The sequence below is a fragment of the Aspergillus versicolor genome, assembly GCF_001890125.1.
Source record: "Aspergillus versicolor CBS 583.65 unplaced genomic scaffold ASPVEscaffold_2, whole genome shotgun sequence".
NCBI lineage: Eukaryota > Fungi > Ascomycota > Eurotiomycetes > Eurotiales > Aspergillaceae > Aspergillus > Aspergillus versicolor.
In genome coordinates this window covers 4,223,316-4,247,728 of record NW_024467525.1, presented here as the reverse complement: position 1 = coordinate 4,247,728, position 24,413 = coordinate 4,223,316, and the positions used below count along the sequence as shown (strand labels likewise).

Below are 24,413 nucleotides of genomic sequence, written 5' to 3'. Positions count from 1 at the left end.
TGTCATATCTTCCAAATACCTTAACTGCTTACTGGGACTGGTATCAACTGATAACCGGCTTGTCGCCGAATAGCCCTAGAACAGCTGAGAAGGGCTCAGTTATTTCAGGAAGGCCCTTGGCAAGCTATTCTTGCAACTCTCTAGGAACTATTCTAGCAATGATGTTCTCTTTCTCGGCGATCTATACTGCATGGATGCCCTCGCCCGCAGTTCGTCTACTTGGCAGCTCGTATTCCCTCTTGGCTTCCTGCATCAAGGGCCATGCGGCAGATCGTGGACGAAGATCATGGCCTTAAATGCGCCAAAACGCCAGTATCGCGAATTCACGATGCGACAGATCTTCCCCCTCCCCCAGCACAATGGCGCCCTCCAACGAGGTGCGCGTGACGATCGAGAACCCTGAGAACCCGGTCCCAGGCCAGGACATCATCGCGACAGCAACCCTCACGCTCACGAAGCCACTGTCCATCTCCGAACTCACCGTCTCCGTCTACGGCCGCGCATTCTCGCGCATCTACCGCCAATATGTACTCAACAACTTCCGCTACGAATGGCGCGGCCAGGGCTTCTTCTTCAAGCGCTTCGTCGTCCTCGTCCCGTCCCCCACCACCCTGCCCCCCGGTACACACATATTCCCCTTTAAACTGCAACTCCCTGCGACGACCGAGCCAGTCCGCGGCAACTGGCACATGTTCAACAAGTGGAAGCCCCGCGACTCATTCCCCGGGAACGAAACCCCCCACCCACTACCAGGAACATTAGTAGACATCGCCGTGTCGGAAACCTGGGGCTCCACCGACGCAAAAGTGGAATACATCATCGAAGCACAAGTGAAAAAGGGCCCCGAGGCAGGAATGCTCGAATCCATGCCCAAAGACGCCAGGATATTCACCGTCGCATCCACCCCGAATCCCTCCCTCCCTCCCTCCCTCGACTCAGTCCCCTGGCACCAAGTCGTCCGCATAATCCAAACCCCCGCCGATCCCGCAAATCTAACCTGCCGCCTCCCCCAAGTCCTCATCCAGGGCTCCAAGATCCCAATCTCCCTCAAATCCGACCGCCCACTCATCCTCACGGGGCTGAAGATAAAGCTCCTCGTGGCGTATCTCGTGCGCGGCCGGAATCTCGTCTTCCCCGAGAAACGCACTAATGTAACACATACCTTTGAGCTGGTTAGGGCCGAAACGGGGAGTGCGCAGCTCCCGGCGGAGTATATGCTTGTGCGCGCGCCGGAGCTGCCGGAGGGTGTGCCGATGGCGTTTACGACGCTGAATCTGGCTTGTTTGGCGCACTGGATTCAGATTGAGTATCGGGTTACATTGCCTGGGCAGAAACAGGAGATGAAGGCTGTTATGAATGATATTGCTGTCCAGGTGCAGTCGGGAGCCGGTCGCCGGGGTGGGAATGGGCAGGGGAATCAGGCTGGTGGCTTTGTAGGGCAGGTGTTTAATGAGGAGGAGTATTTGAAGTGGCAGGCTGAGAGGAACTAGATCAACTTAACAGTAGTGTATATAGTATAGATTGATATCCCAACTGTCCTAACTGCATTCGATGCGATCGGCAATGGCTTAGATTATTAATGACGAATTTCCATTTGCGTTTTGTTTCTTGATGTGTAATTGTCTATCCATCAATGGTTCAATATATCCACCAGAACAAGAATAATGAAGGAATTTAATTATTTAAAAATACTGGATAATACTATAAGCAAGGTAACAAATAACAGCCAATGACAGAACAAACCGTGGAATGGTCTGCTGCCGATCGGCGGAATTCCGCCAGCACAGGCACCGAGATTCATATAAACCCTGAACCCAGGTAGAACAAATTCAGAAAACCATCCACCTTTTATTGAACCATGGCAGTAATTCCAATTGAAATAATTTCCGACGTCATCTGTCCTTGGGTATGTTTCCCTTCTTGCATAGTATAGAAATAATGACAATACAGTGCTTCATCGGCTACCGCAGCCTGCAGCGAACAATCGCACTTTACAAAAAGACCTACCCCGGAGGCTCGAAAGATGAATTCCAAATTGTATGGAAACCCTACTTCATCGATCAGGTTGCGCCAGAAGAGAGCGTCCTCGTCAACGGTATGCCTACCTACTTTATATGCATATCTACCCCTCACTTACAGAAACAGACCGCATGGCACGACGCATGACACCAGCCCAGATAACCGCAGCACAGACCCGCCTGATCAGAGTCGGAAAATCCGTTGGGATCGCGTTCCGGTTCGGCGGGTATATTGGGTCCTCGAGGCTGGCGCATCGGGTGTTGCATTTCGCCCTAGAGCGGGGCGGGAGCGAGATACAGTGCGCGGTTGCGGAGACACTATTCAAGTACCAGTTTGAGATGGAGCAGGACGTCAGTGACGTCGATGTTGTGGTTAATGCAGCTGTGGGGAGTGGGCTGGACGAGTCGGAGGTTCGGGCCTTCTTGGCTGGTGGGGGAGGGGTCGAGGAGACTGAGAACGAAGCAAAGGGGTCCAGGGCGCAGGTCCAGGGCGTGCCGCATTTTGTGATTGGAGAGAAGAACCACCTCGATGGAGCAGGGGAGATGGAGGAGTTTTTCCAGGCGTTTGTAGCGGCGAGGGCGGGAATGGGAAAGACAACTGCATGATCTGGACCAGCATCATGCAACCAGCGAGTTGGCAGTGGAGATCGGGCCGATCCGATGCCTGACACTCTGGACAATGAAATAAATGGCTTTATGTAATGGGCTGCAGCCCGCCAATGAAGAGTAGACAGCGTGCTTAATGTCATCGGCCTATATGCATCAATTTTGTCTGCAAGCGCGATTGACGAACTGTTGCTTTTCCATTTCCCCGCCATGCCACGGCCCTTGCCACTCTGCTGCATCCCTCCTTAAGCTGGCCGTTTCCTGGTGTTCCCTGTTCGGTATCACGGTCCTCACAATACACAGCCATGGATGATAGAGACTCGATGTCGTGCTCGTATACTAATTCTTCGTCGGCGAGTCGTACTCGCTCGATGAGTGTGACGTCGTCGACTGTGACTGTCCCCTCTGTCCCTGATAGAATCATCGAGCCGCTGGATTACTATTCAAAGCAGAAGTTCCACCCGGTGCATCTGTTGGACACCTTCCAAGGTACCCGGTACACGGTCATCCGCAAATTAGGGTACGGATCGTTTTCCACGGTCTGGTTGGCCAGAGATAGCAAGTATGTAAAGCCATGCAAGTATGTTACACAGCTATGCAAGACGCAACTCTAACCAGTCAGATCCGACCGCTACGTCGCGTTAAAGATTGGACACGCCGAGTCTGAGCCATCCCCTGAAACTGGCATATACGACAAACTAGCAAAGCCAGTCCCCATTTCGCATCCCGGCCGCAACCATTACTTGCCCTTGCTGGACCATTTCCGAGTCATTGGCCCCAATGGTACGCATCAGGCATTGGTCTACGAGCCGATGGGAGCGAGCGTGCATGAGGTGAAGGATGCTCTCTTCCCCGATACTCCGTTTCCGCTCTGGACAGCCAAGTCTATACTATGGCAGACTTTGCTCGCACTGGACTTTATGCTGGCGAATGACGTCGTGCATGGAGATGTACAGCCGCGCAATCTCCTCTTCACATTGGACGACCTGGCACATGTACCTGTGTCTGAGATGTCCCAGGACAAGGAGATCCCGGTGACTCGGGTGTTCGATACGAATCTTGGTGGTGGCATTACAGGACCGGAGTACCTCGTCGCCGCTGACTCCTTGATGCAATACATTGACATCTCCCGGCAGTTTACAATCAAAATCTCAGATCTCGGCGGATGTACGTCCCGTCTCCCTATACTTGCACACAGCTAACGAGAGTGACAGCCTTCCTAACATCCAACCCCCCCAAAACCCCCTCTCCACCCCTCCACCTGCGCGGCCCCGAAACCCTCTTCCAAGGCCTCGTCTCCGCAAAACAAGACATGTGGAGCTTCGGCTGCCTAATCTTCGAGTTCCTCACAGGCACCGACCTCTTCGATCTAACCGACTACCCGGTCTCCGAAATCACAGACGACATGCACTTCATAGACATGTACAACATCCTCGGCTTCCCGACGGACACTAAACTCCGAGATACACACTGGCCCAACTGGCGCGAGTTCTTCGGTCCAAGCGGCGAGCGGATAAACCACTACAACCGGAAACGGGGGCGGGATTTTGATAGTGAGGGCAGACGGACGGCGCATACATTAGAGGGGTTATTGGAGGAATCACTGGCAGGGAGGTTTTCGGGTGAAGAGCTGCAGACTACAATACATTTGCTGCGTGGGTTGTTGGAGTTTAATCCGGAGAAGAGGTTTACCACGAAGGATGTGCTGGCGCATAGGTGGTTTGAGGAGTTGAGGGGGTCTGTTTTGCTTTAGCTGGTATTCATATTACTTATCTGTATTCTCATTAGAACTGTCCCATCAGAACTGCTCCATCAGAACTGCTCCATGAATGTATAGACATCGGACTTGGTGGGTGTATCGGATTTAGCACTCGGGTATAAATGCACTTTCCTAATTAGGCAGGACAGGGCAGGTCGTGGCTTCCTCTCTGGCAGTCGAGGCACAATCAGATTCATCATTGAAGAACGAAACAAAATGTCAGTCCAACCGATGCCTTCAACTCACAATGTTATGTTATGCCATCCTGCTCCTGGCCTCCAACGCGTTTTGTCAAACATTCGACTACGTCGTCGTTGGCGGCGGAACGACAGGACTGCCACTCGCTGTACGCCTGGCTCAGCATCATAAAGTCGCTCTCATCGAAGCCGGAGGCTACTACGAGCTCGAGTATCCACTGGCCAAAACACCAGCCGCGGATGTCCTTCCTGTTGGATCTGACCCTGGCATCAAGAAAATCCCCATAGACTGGGGATTCATCACAACACCACAGCAAGGTGCGAACGGCCGGCGTGTTCACTTCTCTCGGGGAAGGTGTCTAGGTGGATCGTCAGTATACTCACTAAGGACTGGCATAGGCTAACCTCAATAGGTCTGCTTTGAACTTCATGATATACCAACGGTAAGCCTCCCCCGGTGAATCGAATGCATAACGAGTAATCAAACAGACCGACTAGACAGACGATGGATAAGTGGGCAGAGGCCGTGAACGATACCAGCTATAGCTTCGATAACATCTTCCCGTTCTACCAGCGCAGTGCCAATTTCACGCCCCCGAATACAGATAAGAGGTTCTCGAATGCGACTGCGCTGTACAATGCGAGTGCATTTACGTCTGATGGTGGTCCGCTGCATGTATCTTACTCTAACTATGCGATGCCGTGGTCAACGTGGGTAGCTCGGGGCATGCAAGGTATTGGAATGACAGAAGCTGTAGACTTTAACAGTGGTCAACTCGATGGATATCAATACTGCACATCGACGATTCGGCCAAGTGACCAAACCCGGAGTACGTCGGAATCCTCGTTCCTCGGTATTCCAGCCCCGAAAAACCTCAAACTGTATAAGAAGACTCTGGCAAAGCGGATTTTGTTCGACGATGATAAGAACGCTATCGGTGTGCAGGTGAGCCCGTCGCGAACTCTGATGGCCTCGAAGGAGGTGATCATTTCCGCTGGAGTCTTTCAATCTCCGCAGCTATTGATGGTGTCGGGGATAGGCCCTAGAGGGAATCTGCAACACCATAACATATCAGTGGTATCGGAACTTCCAGGCGTTGGTCAGGGTATGCATGATCATCCGTTTTTCGGACCGAGCTATCGGGTGGGAGTGGGAACTATGACAAGACCTGCGACCAATCCACTATATCTGGTAGAAGAGTACCTTCGTTGGGCCATTCTGCACGACGGTCTCCTTTCTAACCCGGTTGCTGATTTTATAGCTTTTGAAAAGATTCCCGACGAACTGCGATTGGGGTTCTCTAAAGGCACACAACAGAATCTCTCCTACTTTCCTAAGGATTGGCCAGAGGTCGAGGTACGTGATGCCCGTGATACTTGGAATATATGCTGATAGTCTGTAGTACATGTCAGGGGCAGGCTTCCTTGGAAATATTTCCAACATGTTCAAATACCAACCGAAGGATGGCTACGAATACGCATCGATTCTCGGAGTACTGCACGCCACGACCTCGCAAGGCACTGTAACGCTGGCCTCGGCGGACACTTCTGACGCACCGATTATCAACCCGAACTGGCTGGAGACTGAGTCGGATCAGCAGCTGGCTGTTGCATTGTTCAAAAGGATCCGTCAAATATTCGCCAGCGAGGAGATGCAGTCAATCATAATCGGCCAAGAATACTACCCGGGCAGGAGTGTTCAAACAAACGGGGAAATTCTGGAGTGGATACGGAATAATATCATGACGCTGTGGCATCCCTCCCGAACCTGCAAAATGGGCACCAGGAACGACACCATGGCTGTTGTTGACAGCAGAGCTCGCGTCTTTGGCGTCAATCGATTACGCGTGGTCGATGCCAGTGCAATCCCCTTTTTGCCACCAGGGCACCCTCAGTCTACTTGCTGTGAGTGTGTCCTGGATTCCAAAGGCCACTACTAACCGGCCAGACATGCTCGCGGAGAAAATCGCGGATGACATTCTAAGCACGGAGGATGTACAGGGGCAAATAAGGTCCGATCTACGTTAGTATCGTTCAGCACAGTAGATAGGAAATAGTGAAATACTTTGTGTTCCAACGATTGTTGAACGTAAAGAGCGTAACTAAAGTGGATGTCCAATCATTGTTCTCAAAAGAACGAGAGCAAGGAGAGCCTCTTAGACATGAACAGCAATGACACAAGAGAGGAAGACAGGTTGAACCCACACGCGTATCGCAACTACCAGTTCTCCTTGTGGCAGAGGTCATCCTCCTGAACGACAAGAGACCAGTTGTCGGGGTGGTTAACAACGCCACCAGCAACCTTCTTTCCGTCGTAGGTATCAACACAATCATGCATGATAGTCTTCAGACTGTCAAGGATATTCCGAAGGGGCATGATACGGGGATCCTTGGTGTCCTGCCCATCTAAGTCAGCGGATGTTCACCCAGTACCTAACTAACTTACCTCATTGCAGAACCTCACACCGTTATTCTTCTCGCACCAGGTCTCGCGGCAAGAGTTTGGCTCGGCGCGCATAGCCACAGGCAGGTTATCGTTCTGCGTCTGGATCACGTGTTCGAAGACCTCAACGGCCTTTTCGAGGGACTCGTAGTCGGCGTGCGAGGCCTTGCCCCAGCAGTTGACGCTGTGTTGCTTTAGACTCAGTTAGTACTTGATACATGGCTGCAGGGAAACTGGGGTACGTACGCCAGAGACAGCGGGGGCTAGGCAAGAAAGCACGGCGGCCACGATGGAAATGCGCATCTTGGCTGAGTTTTGTGAGTAAATGCTCGATAGATATGCTGTAAGGGAAAGGTATTTATGGAAAGAAGCAGATGATCTGGGCATTTTTATATATCTTCATATCCTTCGATATATTTTCTATTGCAGTGAAGCTTGCCTCAGTGAAAGCAGAACCCAGTGGAGTATGTCCTACTACACAATCAATAATGAGGGGGAAGAAGGGAGGAACAGGCACTTTCAGGAATTGTAGTGAAGGCCGTTGTTAATTATTTGCATGATTTGTGCTTGATTGGGGTTTACCAGGGGAAACAACCTCAGAGGGAATACTGATTGAATAAACACATTCATGAGTGCAGTAGTCCTGGGCCGTTAAGACAATATTATTGTTCTGTCAAAATTCACCACTGCCCAGCGCAGACAAAGACATTGATGGGTGGATATGGAGACATGCTGTTCAGGGGTACTATTGACAACGAGGATGAACGGATTGACAATAGAATTTGTGAATATCAAGGTAAAGCCACTACCTGGGGACGCCACCGTGGATTATGCTAGAAGGCTCGAAGCTCAGGCTAGTATATTCATCAATGGACACTCAAATGAATGTAGAAGAAACAGCACCAACCCCCAGGGATCATACGGAGTCCATTGCCTGTGCAGTGTGTAGTATGTTCTAGGGCTCGGCACGGCAGCAGGGAGCCATCGGCATCCCACTCAAACGCCGTAATCTGTCCGGCACCAGACGGGCACATACTTCGACGGCAAATCCGTGCAAGAGAACCTCACCTACGACGTCCTTGAATCCGGCGTGGAAAGGCCATCCAAATGCGTTGAATTCTACACCAGCATCGGCCTGGATCTACCCACGGCTCTGGAAGCGGCGAAATGGCCTGCCCAAACGCGCCAATATAACGCGCGCGCTTTACTCGCTTTCGAGATGGGGGGTCGGTATCCCCGGTTTAAAGTCCCTGGTCTTGTGGTACAGGGGGAATTGGATAGGGCTACGCCTGCGGAGAGTCAGGTGAGGCATATTGCGCAGGCGATACCTGATTGTCGGATGTGTGTGCTCAAGGGGGTGAATTATTTCCCGCCGACGGAGGCGGTTGGGGAGATGGAGAGGTTGGCGGAGGGGTTTGTTGAGGGGTTGGCTTGATTATGCTTGGTTGGATAATTAGGGTAGAAGATGATCTGATTGTATTTATATCTGCTCTACGACCGGGGGTCTGGGCTACGTCTTGGTTTCTTATAGCCTCCTGTAATGGAACGATGGGCGTGTATGCTTATATTATGTATTTTCTAACCTAGCATTTTTATTGATGATTTCCATTTCTAGATCTGATATACCTGGAAAGCGTTATTCAATTCAACCAGGCAATCAGGAATACAATATTAGGAAGGATTTATATCGAATACCAATTGAAGTGTTTCTTAGATAGCAATGTGATATAACAATCCATTATACAGGCAGTTTCATGGCAACGCAGACAGCGATTATGTATCATAACAACAGTAAACAAAACGTGGTACAAAACTTGCAGTACATTCATAGCATGAAACAGCAGCATGCGACGAGCAAAGCAGCAGCATAACAGAACATTAACATGAACAAACTAATCCGCTTGGAAAGGTCGGAGCGTTGCAACATCCTCAATATGTTCGGAAGTTGGCATATCATCGTCATCGTCGTCCTCCCCGTCGTGGACGTAGACGTGGTCGTGGTCAGTGTCCTGGTCGGAGTCCTGGTAGGTATGGTAATCGTCACTATCGCCATAAGTGCCAAAGGTCGACTCTCCATCCTCCGAAGAAGAAAAGGGGCTGTCGGTGCGGGCGATACGAGCGACGCAGTAGTACAACGGATGGTTAGGGTTGTGGAGTTCGTTATCGACGTAGATGAACTGATCGGCGTATTCAATATTCTGTGGGCCTGGGTTCTCATCATCGTCATTGTCATAATAATAAGAGTCGTTTCCAGCAAAGACAGTATCTTCATCAGTCAGAGTAAAGTCCCGCTGCTCTTCGTCCTCGTCTCCATGCTCCAACCTATACTGCTGACTCGCACCGTGCGAAAGAGGTGGACCGAAGACGTGTATAGGTTGGGGCCCTGTAAACGCGGGAGAACAGAGGCTATGTACCCCGTTAAGGTATCGGTTGGTGAAAGTTCTGTAGCGAGGCCTGTTGGTCAGGCTGGGGTTACGGTTGTGGGTGCGAGTGTTGATAAAGGGGGCGCCGACAGAGGAGGTGGAGAAGGAAGAAGAGGGAAAGTCAGGGGAGGGAGCGTAGTTTTCAAGGGGTGTAATGAAGTCCATATTCTCTCGATATCCTCTGGTAGCCAGGCAAGAAATATTTGCTTGAAGAGTGGAGATAGGCAACTGATGCGTTATTGTAGACAGGTGGTTGTATGATATTTTGCGGAAGTAGGTTATCTCAGGAGTGCAGCTGGTAGATGAGAGAGAGATACAGAGGGAAAGACGGAAGAAAGAGGAGAGAGAAGAGAAAAAGAGAGAGGCGAGACAAACTGCCCTCAAGGGGGGACTGAAAACCCTATTATGACTCGAGAGCGAAGCTTCATCGGTATACACATTATGTTGTATTTGTGGTAGCCAATCTTGCGCAACTCTATATATCGCTCAAAAGGAACAAGCTTTTCAGAGCCTCTTGGAAAAGACACCCGATACATACATGGCCTGTCACGCCACACGCAGCTCCCTCTTGATTGGCAGGGTTCTAGGTTAAAGTATCCGAGACCAGTTTCACGTCTTGATAATGGGAGGAGCCTGATCCCTCTCCACTTTAGCATACCGCTCCTCTGAGACCCTCTGTCGCGATTTCTCCCAGAGCCTTTCTCTCCACCACCAGACACCCATGAGCGTCGCACCAGGACCGATGAAGGAAATCCCCAGAATAATGTAGACTGATGCCGTGACCAGATTAAGGTTCAGGACGCTGACTCTGCGCAAATCCCAAGCCGTAAAGAGAAGCCAGGTGGCAACGAGCAGGGCGAATACCCCAAAGTTAATGATCTCCGGTGTCCGGAGTAAGAGCGGTCCATAGCCCTGACGCAAATAAGGAATGATATCGAAGAAGATCATGATAATATGCCTAAACGCAGCAACCATGCTGCAGAAGAAGAACTGATCGAGATATTTTATATCGTAATCGCCGAACTGGTAGGCGGGTGCCCATCGTTCGCCGTGGACACGCACGATGCTCCTTTCGATCAATGTAGTTATAAGTGGGATTAGCAGGTGTGGCATCATTGTATTGCTCAGACTGATAAGGACACGCAGCCTGGAGAAAGTCTCGCGGGCCATAATAGCAAAGCACAGTGCCGCTGGAAACGCTTGGGCCGCAGCAGGAAGGATGGCGCGCGGCCATGGGTGGTAGAATCCTCGGAACGAGGAACCCAAAACCCAAAAGGCAAAATAGAATGATAGTGCAACTTCCCAGCTACAGTACTTGGCGAGAGCAATCCAGGGTATGGGGGTAAGAATGGGACCTAGGCTGAATGCTGAGCGATAGGATTCGATGGTCCAGAACGCAGTGATAGCAAAGTAGGAATATTCTATGTAGTCGTTCCAACTTTGCAGGAAAGGAGGCCTGGTTGGACTCTCTGGAGTAATGAGCGCTATTCTATTCGAGAGAATGGACGGAAGGATAAGCCGCAGAGACCCTATGAATATGAACGTGCAAATCCAGGTATAGGACGCTGTTGTAGAGCGATGTCTCGGTGTGGCCTGGATTTCCTCGTCGTATGGGAGGAGTCGCTTAGACCTGGCGGGTAGCAGGAGATGCTTCAACGGCTCACCCTGCGTCATGGCTTCTCCAATGGACGCTATCAAATTCTCACCAGGCACTGTGGGAAACAGATACAGCATAGTGAGCTTTAGTAGCGGTGTTGCGAGTGATTCCAAGTGCGCTAGTCCGCGAGCCCCGTCGGTCAGCATCTGGGTCCGAGGGCGTCGCTGCTCTTGCAGGTTATGGAACGTGGATTCGATCTCGGACCCTGTCGGATTCCATTTCGCTTGGAGGAGATCTTTTAGACGGTTCGCTAAAAATGCCGAGTCCTCGATGGCGGAATTTCCTCCTTGTCCGGTGACAGGGTGCATCTAGGTAACTAGTTAGACTAGACACAAAGGATGATGAAGTATGCCTACCTTGTGAGCCGAGTCTCCTAGTAGTAAGATGCGCTTATAGTAGCAGCGTCGCAAAACGAACTCCTCCACGGATACGAGGACCGCGGTTGTCGAAGCTCTATATATCTCCCCGAAGGTCAAGTCCGATCGAACTTGGTCGCGGGCGAATTCCGCTGCGTAGTCTTCCTTTTCTTGCTCGGTGTAGCGAAGATCTTCCCACGACTCTGTCTCTTTCCGCGTCTTGAAGAATACAACCCAGAATACAAGACCATCGGGGGCGCCAGAGCACAAGTAGTGACGGTCGTCGCGAAAGTGCTTCCACGTCTGCGTAGCCTTAACCTGCGGCAGACCGTGTGAGATGCCAAATATACAACTGCAATTATTGCGGATAGCTAAATCTTGTTAGGTTGCCCTTCGATAACATTCACGATATACGCATACCCTTTCTGTCTACGACGGTGCTGTGGTTATCAGCCTCCACCAGGCGCCACATCTCGTCGCGAGTCCTGCTCTTAATTCCATCGGCCCCAACGACGATGTCGCCAGTGAATATGCGACCGTCTTGCGTCTCTACGAGGATGCCTCTGTCTAGATGTTGGATCTTGGTGACCTTGGTTGACAGGTGGATTTTGGATCTGTCCTTGATGGCACCCCATAGAGAATGCAGGAGGCGTCGTCGTTCGACAAATTATATCGGATAACCAAGCCTACATAGTTAGTTACCGGCATCTCACTCTTTATCTGATCGCATACATGGCCTCTAAGTTTGCACCCATCCTCTCTTGGGTTCCCAGGTGTTTCCCATCCGGTCCGTACATGGCGAATTCTTGGACCGCAGTACCGAATGGAAGCAATTGCTCGTAGCAGCCGAGTTGATCGAGAACGCGTGACCCATGAGCGAGCAGAGCGATGCTCCCGCCCAGTTTTGGAGTGACATCGCTGTGCTTTTCAATGAGGGTGTAGTCAATCCCGTAGCGTTCAAGAATGGCGGCGAGAGTCAATCCGGTGACACTGCCGCCGACGATCAACACCTTGAAGGCCATGTCGAGCCTGCTGCATCACAGCAAGCGATGTTGAAGACGAGATGTCTTGCCCGTTCCCGCAGGATGCGTCTGCAATTTTATGGCCGGCTGTTGGAATGTTGGACCGCTGTTGGCGGCCGTTCCATTGACGCGCAATATGTGTCTCTTTCAGGCAAGATCACTGCAACGGTACAACACCATAGCAGTCAGTCGGAAGTGTCAGTAAATTTACAGTGGACCAACCATGTTCACTTATACGAGCTCCTGAGAAGTGAGCCATTGAACCATTGGGGCAGGCCCGGCCCACCCTCTCGTAGCGCACGGCTTCGATGTCGGCGTTCTTTGTTCCATGGAGCCAGGGATGTGCCGACAAAGAAAATAGCTTCCAGGATAAGGAGAGGAAGTTGAGAGATGGAGAGAGAGGTCGGATGCTGCGGGAACTGCGGAGTTGCTCCGCTTGTCCCGATCGGGAATTCTTTGTCTCCAACAATTACACATTTCCTCACTTCCAACTTCCAACTTCCTTCTCACCCAAAATGTCGAAGCTCAAGGTTGCCGTCTCTCAGTCCCACACTCAGCAGTCCCTGCAGGAGACAATCGATGCACTGGAGCGCACTGTCCGCACTGCAGCCTCCCGCGGAGTGCAAATCCTGCTCTTCCCTGAGGCCTACCTTGGCGGATATCCCCGCACCGCCACCTTCGGCACCCGCTTCGGCTTTCGAGAAGCCCATGGCCGCGATCAATATTTGCAGTATTTCAATGGCGCAGTAGATCTAGGGGATACCCCGACGGGCGCGGGCGACGACTGGGTCGAAAAGAAACTTCCCGTCGCCAAAGGCAAAGCATACCGTGGCGATGGGACGAGGGAGAAACTCGAGAAGATCGCCAACGAAACCGGAATTCTGATTGTTGTCGGAGTCATTGAGCGTGCAGGGGGCAGTTTGTATTGTTCTGCCCTCTATGTTGATCCCCAGCGGGGTGTTCTGGGCAAAAGGAGGAAGGTGATGCCGGTCAGTTGCGTAATCATCCATTGTCTTTGTCCCATGTCCGGTAGGCTAACAACGCATAGACCGGGTCTGAACGCCTCGTTTGGGCTCAAGGCTCCCCCTCGACACTCAAGGCTGTTACGACGGAAATAAATGGCGTTCAATTGACTCTCGCGGCGGCCATCTGCTGGGAGAACTACATGCCTCTCCTCCGTCAAAGTCTGTACTCACAGAACGTCAATCTCTACCTTGCACCGACTGTAGACTGTCGCGAGACCTGGCTTCCACTTATGCGCACGGTTGCTGCGGAAGGAAGAGCTGTAGTTCTGTCTGCTTGCCAGTCTGGTCGGTATAAAGAACTACCCAGCTGGGTTACCGAGGTCCCAGAGGGTGAGAAACTAGGCTCAGGTACGTACGCCACCACTACTATCCATGATCACCGCATTAATAGGCAATAGATCCTGAAGCTTGGGCCAGTGGCGGTGGCTCGTGTATTATTGGACCCCTGGGCGAGGTTCTTGCTGGGCCTATTTGGAATGTGAACGATAACAGTGATCTGGATAGCAGCCTCCAAATCGTCGAGGTAGACTTTGAGGACTGCCTTCGCGGGCGACTCGACCTTGACCTGGCAGGAAGCTACTCGCGCAACGATTCATTTGAACTGAATGTCAAAGGGTTGGACCTTAACCCTCCTCCTCAGTAGAATATCAATACTATCATACAATTTGCTCCTTAAACACTGCCGTCAACTGAATTGTAACCAACCACTCCTGTAATCAACCATCATAATACGGTCTATGGCCTGCCAGGTAAATGACGGCCTTGAAACTACGGGCAGAATCTGGGCTTACCTAATCCATTGTATGCCATCACTCATCCGGCTTGCCAGTAACACTTCACACGCAGTGTCGACGCGCCATCATGTCTTCTGCTGAAAATAATGCTCGATCGCTCTCGTGGAAGCTGAGATGGACACGCTACTTCTGGATGACAATTCAATACCTTCAAGTTCCTTGCTGAGTGAGATATTATCCTGATCCTCCACGGCTTTGACATCGTCGAGACCGCTGCAGGGAACCTCACACTTGATCCTCCCTCTTCAGCCCATACTAGGAAGATTTTCTATCCAAATATTTCATCAACCCCGACGTCTATGACCCAGAGACACTAAGTGCAGAGTCATCACTTGAGGTTAAGAATACCCACTAGATTCGCTGGAGCATGGCGGCACTCGAGAGGTGGCTGGCTACCTATTCCATTCACTTGGCCCTGGCTGGGTTTTCTCATGCGGTCCCAGAGGATGTATTGACTCTGACAGGTGTGTGGCATTCGTCCCGTCATGTATTGACCTCTCAGGGCCCTCATTGCTCTGTAAATGTGCTGATTCCCCTCCATCCAATATGCCTTCCAGTGGTTCAAGCTCGACAGTGACGGACAATAGTTACCAGGAAACAGTGAAATCGGCTCTCAAGAAAATACCCAATACATTAGGTTTTCTACCCAAATCCCACTATTATGAGTACGCTAAATAACCCGAGACTCCCTACTGCATTACCATTACCGATGAACCATTCACATCCTCTCCCGTCCGTATCACGTCAGCTGGGTGGCTAGAAATATGCTGTACCACCCACAATTGCAGCAAAAGCACCAACCATCATCATCATTCGAGATGACCGGAAAGCGGATTCGGCAGCTCCCGTGAAGACAGTGCCATCATCGGGGGTGTAAAGTGGCTATCATCAAGCAAGTTAATCAGGAAGCTCAGCGCCATACCTCTTCTCAGTGCAATGACGTACCTTGTTAATCAAATGAACCACGCCGTTCTCGATTATAATGTCTGATTGGACTAATCTAATGTCGTTATTCAGGACGACTTCCCCACTCTCATCGACAGTGACCGTAATATCCCGCCCATTGGCAGTCTGGAAGCTCGCGCCATCGACCAGACGGGGCGAGTAGGCCACCGATCCGCTGATAACGTGTGAGTCCGCCAGGGCCGTAGCCTCGGATTCAGAAACCGTGACGTTAGAGCCTAGAGACGCCGACAGGGCATCGTTGGTGGGTACGAATAGGGTAATAGAGGAGGTGGAGCCGAGCGAAGATACTTGCGAAGAAATGTGCGACGAGAAGTTGCTCGCCCGGGGTGACGCGCGCAGGGTGTCAGACAGGGGGCTCGGTGGAGTGAAAGGACTATTACGTATCAGCAAGACCAACGACTTGTTTATCTGGAAAGCGAAGACTACATACCCGCTGATGATATGTATAATCCCGCCGTTAAAGGGGATATCTTGCTCCACGATGGTGACATTATTCCCCAGACCACTGAAAAGGCCAATAGACGAATCCGCGTCATAGGAATCACCGCGCTGTCCCTGCGAAATGACAGCTTGTCCACGGCCACCCAGATTGGCATTGGTACTCAGACTCTCGATGACGCTTCCAGTGGAGTTGCGAAGGTCGGCGGCAGTGAGGAGCTGATCGGAGACTTGGTACAGGTACTGCTGTGTCTCGTCTTCTGTCTGACGGACACGGCGTGTTGGAAATTCGTCATCGACTGGGACGAAGGCAGTTCTACCTCCGCGGGCGCTGGTGGAGAGTTGCCTGGCAATCACTGCTCCCCAGCGACCCGCCCCATGGGATGATGCAGCATCGGAAAGGGACGCAGAGGACGAAGGGGTTTCACTCGAAGTGGCGGTGGGAGTGGAAGTAGAACTAGGAGTGGAGGATGGGATAGAGCTAGAGCTCAAAGTAGAGCTTGAATCATCCTGGGCAAGGGCTGTAGGAGCCAGCAGGGTCAGGGCCCCCAGAAGGGAGGTAAGGAAATGCATGGCGTGTGATTTTGACTTTGCAGCTTCCTTTGGTGGTCAGGGAAATGTAGGAAAGATCCTGTTCTCGCAAAGCATTTGAAGGAGAAGGAATATATACCTTTGGGCATCGCGGCAGACTGTACTGGAGTAAACCAATTGCAACATTGACAATCGGACTGAAGACTAAAAGGTAACGTACATTCCTCTCCTCGGAAATAGCTCTTCCATCTGCACCACGGCGGGCATCTATGGCCTGCTGTAAACCAATCGCTTCTTTAACTGGATGTGACAGGCCTGCATAGAGCAAACAGCGGACACATCATTCTCTCTCTGCATATGCAAGGCTGAGGCATTCAACCCCCGCCCATAACGAACACTCATCACGGAGGTCAGCCGACACCATGCGAACAGGATCGACTGGCCGCAGCCGGAATTCTGAATAGCTGCTCTTTTCGTATTCAGGCACATCCGTACCACGTCAGCTCACAGGGGGGGGTGGCGGAAATCCCGCTGGGTGTCTAGGAGCTACGTTCCGGGACAATCCTATCCAGTCACTCAGCTGCCATGCAAATCTGACAGCTAACAACGAAGCCGAACGAGGAGAGCTGAACTCGGGCAGCTCGACAAGCGGGGCCCGACATACAGAATGACCGAACATAACGCGATATCCATCCATAACTGGCTGGCATGGGCCTGCACTCATTTATGGGTTGGAAACCCTTGTCTGCTGGTGCTTTGCACTCTCCACCCTGAATTTGGGCGGGCTTGTCCTCCTTCGTGAAACTGCTCCAATTGATACTCTCATCATCAAAGAATTCCTTCATCCTCAGAGACCATGGAGAAGACAGAATCGCCCGTTGTTGATGCTCTCGTGGAGAATCCCACCGATGCACAACCGCGGCCGGAGGTACCACCGCAGCCACAACAAGCAGATCCCACAGGCTTTGACTTGGTCAAAGAAGGCTTCCGGAGAATTCTGCAGCCTCGCAATCTGGTCGGATTTCTCTGGCTTGGTCCGTCAATCGCTATCCTGGTCCTCAACTTCCGAGGCCACATTATCGGCGCTGGCCTCAACTGCGGCTCACACTGTCGCATCGATCCATATTCCACCAGCCAGATCGAGCAGATTGACCGTCTGGATGGCACAAACCGTGATGTCCTGGGCGCTCTGCAGTTCGTGGCTAAGGGGCTCGAAGTCTGGTTCATGTATGTGGCTGCCGGGTTCATCTACCGAATTGCACTCCATCTATCTGCAAAAGACAACCGGCTTCCAGTCAGCTTGTTGTTGGTATACGCAGAGTTCATGGACCTTCTCTATCTCAAAGACCTAGCTGTCAAGGCGAGGGATCTAGCCATGGAGAAGAACCAGACTACGACGAATCCAACATCGACGAGCAAGATATCAAGACCGGCCATTCTATACGTTTTCATGTTTGCTGCCGCTTGCTTGTGTGTGATAGCCAACCTGATGGGCGTTGCAACTGCCACTCTTATCATTCCAGGGCTACAGTGGATAGACATCAACAAGGACGAGTCTCTCGCATTCGGGGAGATGCTCTCGGCCGAGGCACCTCAGGACGACAACATCGCACGCTGTCGAGCGGGCCAGCTGGCGGACGGGGCCTATAGTTGCACTGACAATCTATACGGGGCCAGCCTCGATGAGTTGGTCGAAGCAGCCGTCGCAAGCGAGAGACAGTTCGAGGGACGGCAAGCAGTGCTGCTCCCCCCGGTATCCCAAGAGGCCAATCTGACATTTAGTGCCAATGTCTCTCAGTCTGCAGCCATTCAATGGGCCCCAAATAGACAGCTCCTACGCGGATTCTCAGCCGACTTGGCTGACTATTATGTTGCAACTACCTCGAATACTGGCTTGAACGACAGCTATCCCGATTCCCATCGCTTCAACCAGTCACTCCAAGCTCAGTTACAACGAGTTGGTCCCACTGTTGGGCTGGCCGGAAGCTGCTGGATATACCAAGGACCAGATATTTTCAATGTCTCCTCAAACAGGGAAATCCGTTGCTACCAAGGGGCGTCTCTCCTCAACGGCACAACAGCGACCAAGTGTATACGCTGGGGGTCAGGATGGAACGACAATTCGACCTCAGCCTCATTTACCATCTTGGACTCGGCGGCTCAGCTATATGACATGGACGTATCGATCTACACCACCCCAGCGGCCCGATACCTCCGTGACCAGTCCTGCCTAAGACAAGACTCCTGCGACTGGGACCAACTCTTCGCCGACCCGCCAGACTCACTATTCCGCAATATCTCCAGCAGCCAACAGACATACGAGTACTCAATGCCTCAATACACCAACGACACCGCAATATGGTGCGACAACACCGCCTTCCTCAGCTTCGCCTCCTACGCCCTCAATCCATCTCCCGTCTCCAACCTGCTCCAACTAGTCCAGCTCGGCGTCTTACAGGACGACCCAGGCTCTGACGAGAACACCAATGGTGCCGCCACTATATCCATCCACCCATCCTGGACACTAGCCGCATGGTCCGCAAACGCCACCGATGGCATTGTCCCAGGCACCCGCGGCTCAAGCACACGGTTCATCGACGCCTTCCAACGCTTCATATCCTCGCCCGCCGACAACTCCCTCCGCTTCAATCTCATCCACTCCTACACACTCCTCCAAGCCGTCTCCCTAATCCCATACACAACGCGAAGCATCTCAACAGTCGGAGACGCAGACCGGAACGCCCAGCAGGAGCGCGAAGCAGACAAGCCATACACGCAAGCAACTCTAACATCGTGGGCAACAGTGCAGTTATGGAAATTCGGCATCGACTCCCGAACAAAGACGCTGGGTGTGGTGATTTTCATTATCGGTATGGTTGTTGTGTTTGCTACCACGGTGCTGTGGTTTGAGTCGCCCAAGTCGCCGACGAGTATTGTTGTTACGGCGCTGATGCATCCCGCGCCTTCTGATGGGGTGGTCAGGGATGCCGAGTCTGGGGCGCCGCTTACGGCGAGGTTGAGGTATCAGGTTATGCAGGGGCAGGCAAACGGGGATGAGACTGGGACTGGGAATGGAGGACAGTCAGAGAGGGTTAAACCGCGTCGGGCTGTTTCCTTTGCCTTCAGCCATCGGTCGACATCTTAATGCTTCACTCGTAGCTGAGGTGGGCAAGGTGGCTATTTGCTGAGGGAATCTATGTCTAGCGGCTCGTACTGGTGGATGGGAGGTCATATCAAAAACAATTGGTTATTTAATGTAGGATGGAACACTACAAGGTGAGTATGGTTTAGGGCTTATGCTGATGCCGGATTCAATATTTCTCCTGGTTATAAGATTGACTATAATACACACTCTTTATCTGAACCGTCAAAGTGGATTGGTTACGTACGAATTGTATAGAGGAATATGAAGTACAAACCCCGTACCATTCACAGCGCAACAACACACCTAGCTTTATACACAACACCAACTACGCCGAACTATGAACACGACCGCTTTGGATTTCTAGTTCCCGCCGAACAGAGATCCCCACCAGGAACCACCCTCCTCATCGTCAGAACCCTCTCCCCAGCCACCATTTCCACCCCAACCACCATTTCCTCCCCAGCCGCCGTTTCCACCCCACGGGGCAGAGGGACTAGCGCCAGGCGCCTCCGTAGGGATAGTTCCAGTAGGAGGGGTGAAAGTCGGGAATGCACCAGTCGGGGTCGGGAATGGAACAGGGGGAGCACCGCTAGGTCCGCCGGGGCCGCCGCCAATGGGACCACCGGTGGGAATAACAGGGGTAGACGGAGTTGGTGAAAGGGTGTACCGAGCGGCGGTAGGACCAGTGGTGCTGGATGCAGAGCCGGAGGAGCCAGAGCCGGCGATGTCGTAGCGGTCCTTCAGGTTTCGCCACCAGTCGCGGAGCATCCAGAAGTCGAATTCGGTGATTTCCATGGAACTGCCTGCCAGCATGATGAAGCTGTCGACGCCAGTTGGGGTCCAGTCGTAGAAGTCTATTCTAATTAGCAAAATTCCATGAAATAAGGTGGATGTTGCGGGAACGTACCATCGAGAGCGAAAGTGTGGCCGAGCTCGTGGAGGTAAATGTGGATGCTGTCCGAGTCGATGTTCTGGAGGAAGTACTCCGACCCAACTTGCTGACCCCAATCGCCGCCGAAGCCGCCCTCGAGGCCTTCGGTTAACCAGAGACTCTGGTCTACGAAAGTCAGTAAATATTCCCGTTGATATGTGGGTAGGTCATACCATAGTGACGGTCAGCACCAGCCTCACAGCCGCTGTAGTCGCCGTCAGTGTGGAAGAAACGGCCACAAGACTCAGCACACTGAGGCTTGCCGTCGGCATCGGTGTCAGTGTAGATGTCAATGCCTGAAGTGTCGCCCTCGAGCAGAGACTCGTCCTTCACAGCCCAACCAACGACACTAACTTCGACGCTTTCATAAGGCCAGCCGTCGAATCCAGCAAGGCCAGCAATCCACTTGTTGTAGTGGGTGCTAGCAGTCTTGGCAATCTGCTCGCGCTGCTCCGCTGTGACGGACTGGGAGGAGTCCCAGCGGACACAGTAGTTGATCTTTCCTTCAGCGGCAATGACCTGGTCGAAACCATAGTTTTTGAAGGTCAGCGGCTCGCTGTAAGTCTCCATTTCATGGTCCCAGACCTCCTGGAGGGGCGTCACGAGGTCAGAAGGGGGGTCCCATGTGGAGGGAAGGCTGCTCTGGCGCTTGGCAGCCGGAGAGCGGTACTTGGGGACACCAATGTGCCATGGGAAGTTACTGTCGTTCAGTTCGCGAATGGAGATAGACTTCTCGTTGACAGGGAGCGCGGCAACATGGCTGGCCAGCAGCTGAAGCGCGGATAGGGAGAGAGCGGCTTTCATTTTGGATAAGGGAAAATAAAAACAACGAATGGAAATGCAGCTAGTCAATAGCTAAGCATGGAAGAGAACGGATGGGCTATCAACATGGCCGGAGGCGTTGGCAACTGTATATATAGACATCCTGAAACAGGGGCCCAAGAACGCCGTGGTAGCTTGGTGGACGCTGGTGGAAGCTGGTGGCCGCTAGGGGCAGCTGCTGACAGCTTGGCGGACATCTTGGCAACAATATGGGCTGGAGAAAGGCCGCTTAGGTAAAGATCAATGAAGTGATATTCAGTGCAGAATCAGGGGAGGTTGAGGTTCAGTGCCTGGCAGGAACCTGCAGTTCCACCAAAAGGAACGGTCGGACCTGGAGTGCCAAGAGAGACGCAATCTATGAGAGACAGGTCAGAGACAGGTCCACCCCGCCGGCGCAAAGCCAAAGGCTTGGTACACTCATTCCGAAACGGTGGGGAGACTCGGATAAATCGCGGCCACGAAAACAGAGACCGCGACTGGCAGGATTTTCCGATTCTCGTTGGTGGACACCGGAATCGCCCCGCCGGCGCCCACCGGGCTGACGGGCAGGCTGGTCTGATGTCTCTCGACACCTCTTGCCCAGGCCACTCCATCCCAGACATGACGGCAGCGACGCGGTTGCTGAAGAAATTAAGGCGGCACGAAAGGGACCCGTGTCTGTACATCTATCCCTTTAGCATCCCCTGCCTCGCCGTCCACTTCACGATTGTGCTGGCGCTGCGGGGGAAGCTCCGGCCCAGCCGTGATTTATCCCATCTGGGCTACCGTCTCGTGAACATTGAGAAGCACGAGAACCTGCGGGAGTGGTATCTCGTCGAGGTGAACGCATTGGGTCGAGTACGTTGTTTCATTCTAAACCCCGGAATTCGAGGTAACCCGTGCTGCAGGTGCCAACTCTAACTGGCAAGTCGCTGCCGTCGCCAATAACGGACGCGCTGTCGATCGTCTACTGGGTTTGCGACCAATGCCCAGGTCTACTGCCCAAGGAACATCAGACTGAGATATGTCGTCTCCTTTCTCAGCTGCACGAGACCATCGACGGGTACACAGCTGCCAACCCCGCGGTGGAAGATTTTTTAACCAACCATGACATCACTGATACCCACCGCGAAGCCCTGGAATACAAGCGCGATCGGTACGTCCCTGAATCCATGAACTTTATCGGTCGCTGACAGGAACCAGGCAAATGAAGCAGCGGGAAATGGTGGCAATGAATATATCAGCCGGGAACAGCATGACTGGCAATTCTGTTGCCTTTCTAGCAGAGATCGTGGCGTTGCGGAACAAGTATAGCCGTGGTGGAACCTGGATCTTTGGTGACAAAATCGGTCCAACGGTACTGGATGCCCATGTTGTTCCCTTCATCGCGCGGCTTCTCGACATCAACCTTGACGAGCTGGTTCCTCCTGAGCTGCGCGCATACGCCAACACTGTCCGAAAACTGCCACCGGGCCAAGAGGCATTGGGGAAGAGACCGACTGTGTGGGACCCGTCGCTGGGGTCTATTGACGAGATCCGACTATGATTGACGATTGCTCATGACCTGTATGAATATTTTAGATCCTTGTATGTTATAGACGTTTAGATCAAGAGCTGCAATAGCTGCAACTGCGACCGATATTGGCAAGTATCAGTAGACCAGGTGGTCGTAATACCGCCCGTCCATTCCGGCCATTGCGCGCGCGTCTCTGTTAAAGGGCTCTTTGAGTCCGCCGACGAAGTACTTCCGTACGTTGGATCGAAACACCTCCACCGGATCGGACTTTTCCTCCTGGCAGATCCAGGTAAGCCATCGGTGGCCCGTAGTGACATGGGTGATCTCGTCGTTGTGTATGACCTCAAGGGCCTTGACACTTTCATCGTCCCGAGCATTCCGGAATTTCGCAATGGTCATCGGATTGACATCGAGGCCACGTGCTTCATGAACCAGAGCGATGATGCTGATTCGGGCGCGGAGATCATGCGCTGTCTTGGTCGCCGACTCCCACAAACCGTGGTGAACGGGGAGAGCACCGAAGTAGGAGCCCATCTCCTCAAGGCGAGTACGGAGCAGGGAAAAGTGCTTCGCTTCGTCGTTCGCGACCTTGAGCCAGTCGTGGAAGAATGTCCGGGGTAAGTTTCTCGCAGAATCCGATGCTTCTGGGCTAGTTTGGAATTCGGCAAACCGGACGCAGATATCCACAGCCAGGTCAATTGCCCACTGTTCAATATTCGCCAGAGCGTGGAGCATAGCGATTCTGCTCTTCAGTGTTCCCCCTCTTCCGGGTTTCTGCATCGCACCGGGTCGGACTTCAACAAGCTTCTCCCGTGGCGGTGTCGGGGGAAGCGAGGCAGGGGTTGGCCCGATAATTGTCATCGGCGAGGATGTACCCTCTCGTTTGGTGAATGTCGAAAACAGATGAGCCGTGAGCTCTATCTTATGCTCGGAATTCGATGTGTTCAAAATATGGGCGCACCAGTCGCAGAGCGTTGCATTTTCATCCAGATACTGCGCCGTTGCTGGCGGCGTGGTGGGCTGTTCAGTCTCCGCCGAGGCTGTAGAATCAGAGCAAGGCGTCTTCAGTTTGATCGCCTCACTGACCGGCTCCAGCCTCGCAACAGAAATATTTTCGGGGCCGTAACTCAGGAACACATCGTCCCCATCCACATCGATCGGGAATGTGCACGCCTTGATGCCGACACTGGATTCGCCGGTCTCCACATTGAAATCGTATGCATGCCACGGACATGACGCGATGTATGCCGAGTCTTCGATATCGACTTGAGCATCTTCCATAGGACCGCCAGCATGCGGGCACTCAGCTTCCATGGCGTAATAAGACCAGCCGTCATTGCTTTCATTGCTCGCTTTGCTGCGTCTGCCTGCGTCGATTGACGGCAGGCGAAAGAGCACCAGCCGCTTGCCGTCCGACAGATGGATCACATATCTAGTATATGTGAGATTAGAGAGCGAACCAAGACTGAGTTTCGGCATTGTGGAAGCTTGTAGAACGCTTATCGTGGGGAATTTCTGATGCCAAACATCATCAAAAAATTGTCAGCCGGAGCATTTCCGTTGGTGGGGGATCTCATTACTAAGCATCTGCACAATTACATAAAACCAACATAACAATATCTATGTGAACTAATTTGGAAAATGTTTGATTACTTTGGGAAGTAAGACTGTGTAGATTGAATAACAAACAGAAATACAAAACTAGATACAGACAATTGCTTCTGACTGCCAGTACACGTATGGCCCAATGTTGAATGAGGTCAACCAGTCTTCAAAGCTTCGAGC

At 52.3% G+C, this 24,413-nt stretch overlaps 13 protein-coding genes across 13 annotated transcripts; 9 read left to right on the top strand and 4 right to left on the bottom strand.

Annotated features, from left to right (window-relative positions):
* The first annotated feature begins 115 nt into the window (after window positions 1-115).
* ASPVEDRAFT_38870 (uncharacterized protein) lies at window positions 116-454 on the top strand. Its single transcript, XM_040811789.1, has one exon. It carries the CDS (start codon window positions 191-193, stop codon window positions 401-403), a length of 213 nt encoding a protein of 70 aa, XP_040665211.1. The 5' UTR covers window positions 116-190; the 3' UTR covers window positions 404-454.
* A 1,404-nt stretch (window positions 455-1,858) lies between these two features.
* On the top strand, window positions 1,859-2,624 carry ASPVEDRAFT_26261 (DsbA family oxidoreductase; the record flags this gene model as incomplete). Its single annotated transcript, XM_040809879.1, has 3 exons — window positions 1,859-1,906; window positions 1,951-2,095; window positions 2,140-2,624. The coding sequence occupies 3 exons, from the start codon at window positions 1,859-1,861 to the stop codon at window positions 2,622-2,624; spliced, it is 678 nt and encodes a 225-aa protein (XP_040665210.1).
* Window positions 2,625-2,995: 371 nt separating this feature from the next.
* On the top strand, window positions 2,996-4,377 carry ASPVEDRAFT_50884 (uncharacterized protein; the record flags this gene model as incomplete). Its single annotated transcript, XM_040814393.1, has 3 exons — window positions 2,996-3,186; window positions 3,247-3,791; window positions 3,839-4,377. The coding sequence occupies 3 exons, from the start codon at window positions 2,996-2,998 to the stop codon at window positions 4,375-4,377; spliced, it is 1,275 nt and encodes a 424-aa protein (XP_040665209.1).
* A 127-nt stretch (window positions 4,378-4,504) lies between these two features.
* On the top strand, window positions 4,505-6,835 carry ASPVEDRAFT_882933 (GMC family oxidoreductase; the record flags this gene model as incomplete). Its single annotated transcript, XM_040818277.1, has 6 exons — window positions 4,505-4,950; window positions 4,994-5,023; window positions 5,070-5,937; window positions 5,984-6,485; window positions 6,529-6,575; window positions 6,821-6,835. The coding sequence occupies exons 1-6, from the start codon at window positions 4,631-4,633 to the stop codon at window positions 6,833-6,835; spliced, it is 1,782 nt and encodes a 593-aa protein (XP_040665208.1). The 5' UTR covers window positions 4,505-4,630.
* Window positions 6,836-7,892: 1,057 nt separating this feature from the next.
* Window positions 7,893-8,458, top strand: ASPVEDRAFT_81054 (alpha/beta fold hydrolase; the record flags this gene model as incomplete). The annotated part of the gene is made up of 2 exons (XM_040816970.1): window positions 7,893-7,964; window positions 8,048-8,458. The coding sequence occupies 2 exons, from the start codon at window positions 7,893-7,895 to the stop codon at window positions 8,456-8,458; spliced, it is 483 nt and encodes a 160-aa protein (XP_040665207.1).
* A 273-nt stretch (window positions 8,459-8,731) lies between these two features.
* ASPVEDRAFT_515196 (uncharacterized protein) lies at window positions 8,732-9,850 on the top strand. The gene has a single exon (XM_040814488.1). It carries the CDS (start codon window positions 8,907-8,909, stop codon window positions 9,705-9,707), a length of 801 nt encoding a protein of 266 aa, XP_040665206.1. The 5' UTR covers window positions 8,732-8,906; the 3' UTR covers window positions 9,708-9,850.
* A 1-nt stretch (window position 9,851) lies between these two features.
* Window positions 9,852-12,481, bottom strand: ASPVEDRAFT_882930 (FAD-dependent oxidoreductase; the record flags this gene model as incomplete). The annotated part of the gene is made up of 4 exons (XM_040818276.1): window positions 9,852-11,411; window positions 11,460-11,830; window positions 11,880-12,073; window positions 12,192-12,481. 4 exons carry the CDS (start codon window positions 12,479-12,481, stop codon window positions 10,056-10,058), a joined length of 2,211 nt encoding a protein of 736 aa, XP_040665205.1. The 3' UTR covers window positions 9,852-10,055.
* A 482-nt stretch (window positions 12,482-12,963) lies between these two features.
* On the top strand, window positions 12,964-14,192 carry ASPVEDRAFT_38868 (nitrilase). The gene is made up of 3 exons (XM_040811788.1): window positions 12,964-13,470; window positions 13,530-13,854; window positions 13,905-14,192. The coding sequence occupies exons 1-3, from the start codon at window positions 12,997-12,999 to the stop codon at window positions 14,147-14,149; spliced, it is 1,044 nt and encodes a 347-aa protein (XP_040665204.1). The 5' UTR covers window positions 12,964-12,996; the 3' UTR covers window positions 14,150-14,192.
* A 756-nt stretch (window positions 14,193-14,948) lies between these two features.
* Window positions 14,949-16,389, bottom strand: ASPVEDRAFT_515191 (fasciclin domain-containing protein). The gene is made up of 3 exons (XM_040814487.1): window positions 15,697-16,389; window positions 15,246-15,639; window positions 14,949-15,182 (listed from the first exon to the last, which is right to left on the bottom strand). Exons 1-3 carry the CDS (start codon window positions 16,275-16,277, stop codon window positions 15,057-15,059), a joined length of 1,101 nt encoding a protein of 366 aa, XP_040665203.1. The 5' UTR covers window positions 16,278-16,389; the 3' UTR covers window positions 14,949-15,056.
* A 702-nt stretch (window positions 16,390-17,091) lies between these two features.
* Window positions 17,092-19,380, top strand: ASPVEDRAFT_26254 (uncharacterized protein; the record flags this gene model as incomplete). The annotated part of the gene is made up of 1 exon (XM_040809878.1): window positions 17,092-19,380. The coding sequence occupies one exon, from the start codon at window positions 17,092-17,094 to the stop codon at window positions 19,378-19,380; it is 2,289 nt and encodes a 762-aa protein (XP_040665202.1).
* Window positions 19,381-19,740: 360 nt separating this feature from the next.
* On the bottom strand, window positions 19,741-21,115 carry ASPVEDRAFT_81048 (uncharacterized protein; the record flags this gene model as incomplete). Its single annotated transcript, XM_040816969.1, has 3 exons — window positions 19,741-20,234; window positions 20,288-20,437; window positions 20,485-21,115. The coding sequence occupies 3 exons, from the start codon at window positions 21,113-21,115 to the stop codon at window positions 19,741-19,743; spliced, it is 1,275 nt and encodes a 424-aa protein (XP_040665201.1).
* Window positions 21,116-21,733: 618 nt separating this feature from the next.
* ASPVEDRAFT_124183 (glutathione S-transferase family protein) lies at window positions 21,734-22,658 on the top strand (the record flags this gene model as incomplete). Its single annotated transcript, XM_040806159.1, has 3 exons — window positions 21,734-21,970; window positions 22,021-22,268; window positions 22,316-22,658. The coding sequence occupies 3 exons, from the start codon at window positions 21,734-21,736 to the stop codon at window positions 22,656-22,658; spliced, it is 828 nt and encodes a 275-aa protein (XP_040665200.1).
* Window positions 22,310-24,137, bottom strand: ASPVEDRAFT_38861 (Rieske [2Fe-2S] domain protein). Its single transcript, XM_040811787.1, has one exon. The coding sequence runs from the start codon at window positions 24,105-24,107 to the stop codon at window positions 22,764-22,766; it is 1,344 nt and encodes a 447-aa protein (XP_040665199.1). The 5' UTR covers window positions 24,108-24,137; the 3' UTR covers window positions 22,310-22,763.
* Window positions 24,138-24,413: the final 276 nt, after the last annotated feature.